General features: G+C 59.4%; 1 protein-coding gene across 2 annotated transcripts; it reads left to right on the plus strand.

Moving 5' to 3' along the window:
• Positions 1 to 984: 984 nt before the first annotated feature.
• ACTG1 (actin gamma 1) lies at positions 985 to 3,780 on the plus strand. 2 transcript variants are annotated; one of them, XM_049635507.1, is made up of 5 exons: positions 985 to 1,096; positions 1,451 to 1,819; positions 2,103 to 2,541; positions 2,634 to 2,815; positions 2,907 to 3,780. In XM_049635507.1, the coding sequence occupies exons 2-5, from the start codon at positions 1,457 to 1,459 to the stop codon at positions 3,048 to 3,050; spliced, it is 1,128 nt and encodes a 375-aa protein (XP_049491464.1). In that variant the 5' UTR covers positions 985 to 1,096; positions 1,451 to 1,456; the 3' UTR covers positions 3,051 to 3,780. The 2 variants fall into 2 exon arrangements, with proteins under 2 accessions (XP_049491464.1, XP_049491465.1); XM_049635508.1 differs by lacking the exon at positions 985 to 1,096 and having other exon boundaries at positions 1,443 to 1,819.
• Positions 3,781 to 8,449: the final 4,669 nt, after the last annotated feature.

Consider the following 8,449-nt stretch of genomic DNA (forward strand, 5'->3'; position numbering starts at 1 on the left):
CCGGGGATCAGCAAACCCACTCCCACCCGGGTTCTCTCTAGTGTCATAAAGCGGAGAAGATGGTGCCCGCTGAGAGTTGACCGTTCGGAAGGTCAAAACTTCCCTAATCTGCCTCAGTTTCCTTATAATGCCCACAGGAATTTAAAACAAAACAAAGCCCCTCCCCAGCGGATGGGGGAATGGCCCCAAACCCCGAGTGTAGCTCGCTTAAGGGGACAATCGGGCCTGCGGTTTGAGGGGCGGGAAGCTTTGGCTACGGCTGGAATGAAGCCTCTGTCTCTGCACCTCCAGAGACCCCAGGCAGGGAGCCCCATCCTCCGGCGGAGGGGCCTGCGCGGTGGCCGGCAACGCTGGGGGACACGCAGCTCCTAGCTCCCGTCACCGAAACGAGGTCACGACACCTCGGGGCTCCTCCGGGCCGCGGGGCCCGGAGCACCGCAAGAGCGACCGACAGGGACGCCCCCCCCCCCGCCTCCCCCCCCCCCCGCCCGGCGTCGGCCTTCACAGCCCCCGCTCCGCGCGGCGCCGGGGGGGGGGGAAGCTCGGAGGGGGCGCGCGGGGCCGGGGGCGAAGCCCCCCGTGAGGCCGGGCCGCGGGGACACACCCCGGCTTGGGGCGCGGCCCAGCTCTGGGCCAGGCAGTTTCGGGGCGCAGCCGGGCCCTCCCCCACGGCGCGGCAGTCCCGGGGCGGGCCAGTCGGACCCGCAGCCCTGCCCGCGACCCCAAGCGGGGGGCACCCACCCGCTCTGCCCGCGCGCGCGCGCGCGCGCGCGTCCGCACAAGGTCTGGGGCGTGGGGTCGCGAGCGCGCGGGGGTGGCGCGGGCGGGGCCGTTGGGGGCGGTGCGGGCGGGGGGCGGGGCCGGGCGCGGGGCCCCACGTGTCCCGGCCGGGCGAGCCAATGGGCGCCCGGCGTTCGGAAAGATCGCCATATATGGACATGTTCTGGGGCCGCGCGCGCCGCCGGCCCGCGCGCGCGTCCCGCTTCGCTTAAATAGCGGCGGGGGAGGCCGCGCTCGGTCTCACTCGCCGCAGCCGGCCCGTGCTCTGTGTCGTCCCGCCGTTTGTCGTCCGCGTCCACTGCCGCCACTTCCACCGGTAAGAGGCCGGCCTGCGTGCCCGGGCCCCGGGTCCCCGAGTCTGGCGCCGCAGGTGCACGCCACGCCTCCTGTCCCAGGGTCCCCGCAACACTGCCTCGGGAGTTGCGGGGTCCGCGCCGGGGCGGGGTGTGGTGCGGACGGCCGGTGCAGGGCTGGCGCGGGGAGTGGGGGGGGGGGGGCGGGGCAGGGCCGCAGTGCGGAGAGTCCCGGTCGCGCCGCCGCGAGCGAGTGAGGGGCGCCCCGAGAAAGACCGGGTCCCAGTTCCGGGCGGTTAACTCCCCGCCAGGCTCGGTGGGGGCGGGGGGCGGGCAGACGGACCCTCCGTGTCTAAGCCGGCCGCGTCTTCACGCAGACCGCAATGGAAGAGGAGATCGCCGCGCTGGTCATCGACAATGGCTCTGGCATGTGCAAGGCGGGCTTTGCTGGGGACGACGCCCCCCGAGCCGTGTTCCCGTCCATCGTCGGGCGGCCCCGACACCAGGGCGTTATGGTGGGCATGGGCCAGAAGGACTCCTACGTGGGCGACGAGGCCCAGAGCAAGCGGGGCATCCTGACCCTCAAGTACCCCATCGAACACGGCATCGTCACCAACTGGGACGACATGGAGAAGATCTGGCACCACACCTTCTACAACGAGCTGCGCGTGGCCCCCGAGGAGCACCCGGTGCTGCTCACTGAGGCCCCCTTGAACCCCAAGGCCAACCGTGAGAAGATGACTCAGGTAAGCGCTGCCCCAAGGGCCCGCCGTTCGTCTGTTTCATTAGCCATTTTCTGTTCCGCCTTATTTTCTGAAATTCAAGTATTTCTTTCGATATTTCCAGGGTTCTGTTCTTCTCCTGGCATTTCCTTCCTGAAGTCTCAAGGTTTCTTATTTGTGTTTCTGCCTGCAACCTTTTTTTCTTTTCTCTACACATCACATTTGTGGCATGCCAGCATGCGGTGTGTGAGCATGGGGTGGCTCCGGGTCCCTGTCTCTGACTAAGGAGCCCGTTGCCTTTTTCCAGATCATGTTCGAGACCTTCAACACCCCAGCCATGTACGTGGCCATCCAGGCCGTGCTGTCCCTGTACGCTTCTGGCCGCACCACTGGTATTGTCATGGACTCTGGGGATGGGGTCACCCACACTGTGCCCATCTACGAGGGGTACGCCCTGCCCCACGCCATCCTGCGTCTGGACCTGGCTGGCCGGGACCTGACGGACTACCTCATGAAGATCCTCACGGAGCGCGGCTACAGTTTCACCACCACCGCCGAGCGGGAAATTGTGCGTGACATCAAGGAGAAGCTCTGCTACGTGGCCCTGGATTTTGAGCAGGAGATGGCCACGGCCGCGTCCTCGTCCTCCCTGGAGAAGAGCTACGAGCTGCCCGACGGGCAGGTGATCACCATCGGCAACGAGCGGTTCCGCTGCCCCGAGGCGCTCTTCCAGCCTTCCTTCCTGGGTAGGTGTCTTGGGCAGCCGCGAGTCGGGGCTGCGTCGCTTTGGGCCCGGAAGAGGGGCGGATGCCCTCTAAGCGAGAGCATTGTCTCTTAGGTATGGAGTCCTGTGGCATCCACGAGACCACCTTCAACTCCATCATGAAGTGTGACGTCGACATCCGGAAGGACCTCTACGCTAACACGGTGCTGTCTGGCGGGACCACCATGTACCCCGGCATCGCCGACAGGATGCAGAAGGAGATCACAGCTCTGGCGCCCAGCACGATGAAGATCAAGGTGAGTCCAGTACGAGGCCGTGGGCTGGGCCTCCCGGGGCCCCGCTGTGAAGACCGCGGCCTAAACTGAAGCCACGGTTGTGTTTTCACAGATCATCGCTCCCCCTGAGCGCAAGTACTCCGTGTGGATCGGGGGCTCCATCCTGGCGTCGCTGTCCACCTTCCAGCAGATGTGGATCAGCAAGCAGGAGTACGACGAGTCGGGCCCCTCCATCGTCCACCGCAAATGCTTCTAAACGGACCGCGGGCAGATGCGTAGCGTCTGCTGCACGAGTGAATTCCGAAGTCTAGGTTTGCCCTGGCAAGTGTGTACGCCTCCTGCTGGCCTCGTGAAACTGGAATAAGCCTTTGAAAAGAAATCTGTCCTTGAAGCTTGTATCTGATGTCAGCACCGGATTGTAGAACTTGTTGCTGATCTTGACCTTGTATCCAAGTTCGCTGTTCCCTTGGTATATGTTTAATACCCTGTACATCTCTTTGATTTAAATCCTTAGTACGTGCGGCTCGGTCACTTCGTGGCTGAGGTTGAGAACATGTTCGTGGAAGAGAAATCCATGGGTTTGAGAATCTTCGAGACCATGATATTCTCGATCTGTGCAGGGTATTAATGTCTAAGAGCTGCCTATTCCAGGATTTCTCTAGAGGCTGGCAAGAGTCCTGAACCAGTTGTCATTTCTGTCTTGCCGGTCTGACAGGGTTGGGAAGGTCCGAGCCTTGGGACCCACTTTCCTTTCTTACCCGATGTTTTCCTGCCAGAACACCGTGGGTTGTTAATTGCCTTGAGTTGGAAAACGGTTTGCATTTACAACTGTAAATTTATTCATCCTTTTAATTTATGTAAGGTTTTTGTACACAATTCTCAATTCTTGAAGAGATGACAACAAATTTTGGTTTTCTACTGTCATGTGAGAACATTAGGCCCCAGCAACGCGTCCTTGTGCGAGGAAAATAAAGTGCTGCCGTGAAGCGCCCTGGCTTCTGTTTGGGGGGTGGGTGTGGCGGGGGCGGGTGGTTTGGGAGGAGAACTGGCTGAAATCGGGCAGCAGCTTGGTTTCCTGCAGACCAGGAGTCGGGAGTATTTTAACAAGGTCTAGCGAACAGCCCAGCACACGGCAGCTTGGGATTTGGCATCCCCTGCCCTCCCATTTGGGGGCTTTTGCATGAAGGATCCTGTGCGGGAGAACTCTGCGAGTGGCTGTGGACAAAACGGTGTTGCAGGTACTTAGGAAGCACTTGGAGGCCTAAGGGGCAGGTTCCTTGATCCTGGGCTTGGGGTTTTTTTTCCCACCAGTTTCAGCGAAGCAGCCACGGAATCCATGAAACATTTGGGTTACTGAACCAAGGAACTAGTCTTAGGTGTGAAGGAGGCTAACGAGCCTTCCACCTGTAAATCCTTGGACTCAGTCACAGATCTGGTTCTTCTAATGGCACGCCTCAGTCTTCAGTTTTTTTGGATTTTCAAACTACTGTCTATCGTTTGCAGGTTGGCTCAGGGAAATAACGGTTAACTAGACTGAAGAAGCTTAGGAATTTGGAAGGACTTAATTTTGAAATGGGAGAATAGTATTTCGACTGGCAGATGGGCCATTTTTGCCTTTGCTGCTGGGAAGCACATTTCAGCAGGGAGGATTGTGGTGGTGCTTCCTAACCGGGGCTCTGCCAGTTGGGAGGGGCTTTGTTAGGATTGGAGCAAGGGGACCCAAGAGCACGTGACTGAGGGCTGTGGAGCATCTCAGCCGGAAGTGGGATTTGCCAAGCTCGGGCCTTCATCCTGTTTTCCCTCCTGTGACCACCCACGAGAACATAGAGCGGCCATTCAGATTGTCTTTGTTTTGTCCAGAGTGGGGGTGTGGGGCAGAGGCAGAGAAGGGGATAGAATCTTAGGCCCCCCTGCTCCATGCTGGGCCCAAGGTGAAGCTCGATCCAAGAACCCTGGGATCACGACTTGAGCCGAACTCCAGTTTGACGCTCAATCCGCTGAGCCACCCTGGCGCCCCTCAAATTCCTTTTTCACTCTGGGCAGCTTTCCGCTTTGAGTTGGGACTAAGTGCAATTCGCAGCGTGCTGGGTCCCAGGAACAGAACGGACTGGGCTCCATATGTGTTGGGGGAGAAGGACCTCTGGTGTGGTGGCCACACAGGCCCGTGCGGACTCAACCTTTCTGGTGTTGGGTGGGTGGGCTCATCCCTCTAAGCCCTGTGTCCCCAAACAGGAGAGCAGTGCCTCCTCCCCATGGATGTGAAGGCTCAGTGAGGCCCCGGACACCTAAGCCAGGAAACCTGTCGTTAGCCTCCTTTCTCAGTAGCCCCGAATCCACCAAGAGGCTGTTTTGAGAAGGGAGATGGGGCTTGAGAGGGCTTTTGAAACCATCCGCTTAAAGCAGAGCAAGACGGGGACAGCTTTGCCTCTTCTACGAGAGAAAAAGCTCTCTTCGAGGAAGAACGCCACCAACCAAGTCGGGACACCAGCACTTGGGGGTCCCCTAAATGGAGGACCAGGGGTTGATCTCCAGACCACGCAAGGAGCTGCAGACCAGCGAGGCAAAGTCAGGGAAGTCTGCCGACGAGCGAAAGGAAGCACGTGAGTGGACGACGTCCAGAAGATGAAACCGCAGAGGCTGTCTTAACAAATGGAAGCTTCTGGAAGGGATGGCTCCTTGGAGAAGGGTCTTGTGTTCCCCGGGGACTCGGTGCGCCCCTGAACGGCTCCCCTTCCCCACGGCCACTTGGGTGTCCTGACAGTGAGGCGGAGGTGAAGGATGCGCTCTGAGCGGGGCGGGAGGCTCGCGGGTGCCCAAGCTTCCCGCAGTGTGAGGAGCGCCCACGTGTCCAGCAGGTGGTCAGTGACCGCTCCACCCTGGAGTCGTCGTCCCCACGCAAGAGAAGGACATTGTGTTTATCGGCTGCCATTCCAAGTCCGAGGTCCTTTCGTCCCAAATGACCAGTGCTCTAGTAGCGGACAGGGACCATTTCAAGGATTCACACTGGCGAGGCTGGTCTCCGGTGAGTGAGAGACTATGGCTCCCAGAACCTGTTCCGGTTAGAGGCCCCAAACATCCAACTCAGAGAGCTTCCCTCTGAGGAGCCTGTGGGCTGCTGCTGCGGGGGTCCCTGCTACACGTGGAGCCCCCAGGGCCTCGCGGCCTCCCACAGCCGTGCCGGCCTGCAGCCTCACCCCCCACTGGCCGGTGGCCATCCGGGTGTTCTTTCCTGCACGAAGCTTTCCTTCCCTCTGCTCTCCCTGCTGGGGCCCCTCCTAGGGGTGTCCTCCAGAGAGGCCTGTCATGGTGTGTGATTCCCAAGGGTCCTCTAACATTTGGGGGAGGCTGCCCCTCTCTGGGGACAGATACCCTTCCCACCCCACTGATTGTGGGTTTTGGCACACGTTTGGGGCGTGCCTTAGACAATGAGATAGGAGTGGAGGAGCTTTAGGAGCCAGCGGAGTGGCCCTGGGACCACAGTATTCCAGAGAGAGCCTCCTGCCTCGGCCTGGAGGCTGGAGAGATGCCATCAGAGCCAACCTGGATGGACATACAGAGTGAGCAGGAAAGAAATCTTTATTGCTAGCAGTCAAGGAGATTGTGGGGTCACATGTTATGCAGCATAACGAGCCTCTCCTGCCCGATACAACATCATAGTATATGTGAGCGGCACCCTCTGGAGTTGTGCAGTGTACCACCTGTGCGACCATCCATGGTATCCCTGCACAGCCCAGTCTGCCCCCTGTGCACCTACCCCACCATTTCGATGCCTGTGTTACTTGTCTCCATCCCTGGAGTGTAAGATTGATTGATCGATCGGTCTACCTACCTATCGTCTATCTTCGTTGTAATTAACCATTTATTTTATTTTTTAAATTTGTTTAATGTTTATTTATTTGGGGGTGGAGGGGCAGAGAGGAAGGGAGACACAGAATCCGAAGCAGGCTCTAGGCTCCGAGCTGTCAGCACAGACCCAATGCGGGGCTCAAACTCGTGAATCGCGAGATCATGACCTGAATCGAAGTCTGATGCTTAACTGACTGAGCCACCCAGATGCCGCTTATTTGAGAGACAGAGAGAGAGAGAGAGGGAGAGAGAGAGAGGGAGAGAATCTTAAGTGGGCTCCACTCCACGCTCAGGGGGCTCGAACTCATGAACCGTGAGATCACGGCCTCAGCTGAAATCAAGAGTTGGACACTCAACCGACTGAGCCACCTAGGCAGCCCTGTCTCTCTTTTAAATTGTGCTAAAATATACAAAATATTAAATTTATCCTGTTTATAATGGCATCAAGAAGAATAAAATACACAGGAATTACCGAGGAAATACAAGACTTGTGCAATGAAGACTATAAAACATTGTAAAAAAAAAGAAAGAATTTTAAAACACATAAGTAGGTTGAAGTATCCCATATTCATGGATTGGAGAAAATCTTGTTAAAATGTCAGTATTGTCCCAAGTGATCTACAGATTCAGTGCAACTCCTGTGAAAGTCTTAATGGTGTCTTTTGCGTAAGATCGGAGCCTGCCTGGGATGCCCGCCGTGGCTGTGCCCCTCTGATGCCTCCCGGCCCGAGGTCTGCACGCTGCTCCATTTCCCTGCCCTGGCCAGGAGCCGGGGTGGGGATGGCCCTGCGGGCGGCTCGGGGAGGCCCCTGCCAGGCCCCCTGTGCCCTCTCTGGGCTGCTCCCCTTGGGCCAGCGCGGTGGCACAGACAAGGCCACGAAGCCTTGCCGGCGGGAACAGGACACAGCAGATCACCGGCCGAGCCCTCAGGGCTGCACGAGGCTGAAACCAACCGGGCACAGGCCCGAGAATGTTCCACAGACACAGGTGTGGTGATCACAGAAGGATCCTGGCAAAGAAGCGCGGCTCGGGGTCCGAGACAGGGCTGGCAGGACCTGCCGTGTGGAGGGAGAGCGCGTGGCGGGGGGCGGGGTGGTGGTGCGGAGACCCCTGCTGAGGCTGCAGGAGGAGGGAGAGAGGGGTGTCCACAGCCCGGCCCCCCGCATCCACCCCACTTCCCCCTCCTGAGGGGGCTTTGGCCCACCCTCTTCCCTGGCCCGGCCTGGTGTGGCCCGGTCCCCTTGCAAGGGGGGCCCTGCTCACCAAGGCCGTGCCCCGCTCCGGGGAAGGAGGTCTGGCGTGACCTTGTTTCTCGGGGGAGAGGGGTCAAGCAGACAGATGGGGGGGGCTGCCAGATCTGGCAGATAAAGCTAGAGGACGCCCGGTTAAATTTGGGTTCCAGACGCGCCACAGGTCACGTCTTAGCGGAGGCACATCGCTGCCTGCAGACATGCTCTTTCCCAACAGTGGCTTTCTTTCTCCCCAGCGGTGTGGACCGGTGACTTCTTGCACTCTGCTGATGTGTGAACAGGGCTGTGCGGGGCGGGGCGGGGCGGGGGGGGGGGGAGCCTGCTTCATAAGCGGCAAAGGGAGGGGCCGCGGCACCACGTGGGGGTCGCACTCAGTCTCCAAACCTCACAGCATCACCTGTGATGCCTAAGGGTTCCCTGTGTCCTCAGCACGGGCCCTGGGCGGGCTGTGAAGGCACCGTGCGTGGTCACGTCAGCCTGCAGACCCCTCTGGAACTTCCCTGGTGAAGAGCAGTTTCAGTGTGTGCCTTTCCGGGTGTTTCTATTTCAATAAAAAGTC

This window comes from Panthera uncia, chromosome E1 (genome assembly GCF_023721935.1).
Source record: "Panthera uncia isolate 11264 chromosome E1, Puncia_PCG_1.0, whole genome shotgun sequence".
NCBI lineage: Eukaryota > Metazoa > Chordata > Mammalia > Carnivora > Felidae > Panthera > Panthera uncia.

Bases quoted from the DNA above. Each gene is read 5' to 3' on its own strand.
- ACTG1 (XM_049635507.1), top strand. From the start codon at position 1,457: ATGGAAGAGGAGATCGCCGCGCTGGTCATCGACAATGGCTCTGGCATG. The intron at 2,542-2,633 runs GTAGGTGTCTTG...ATTGTCTCTTAG, and splicing joins CTTCCAGCCTTCCTTCCTGG to GTATGGAGTCCTGTGGCATC. The intron at 2,816-2,906 runs GTGAGTCCAGTA...GTGTTTTCACAG, and splicing joins CCAGCACGATGAAGATCAAG to ATCATCGCTCCCCCTGAGCG.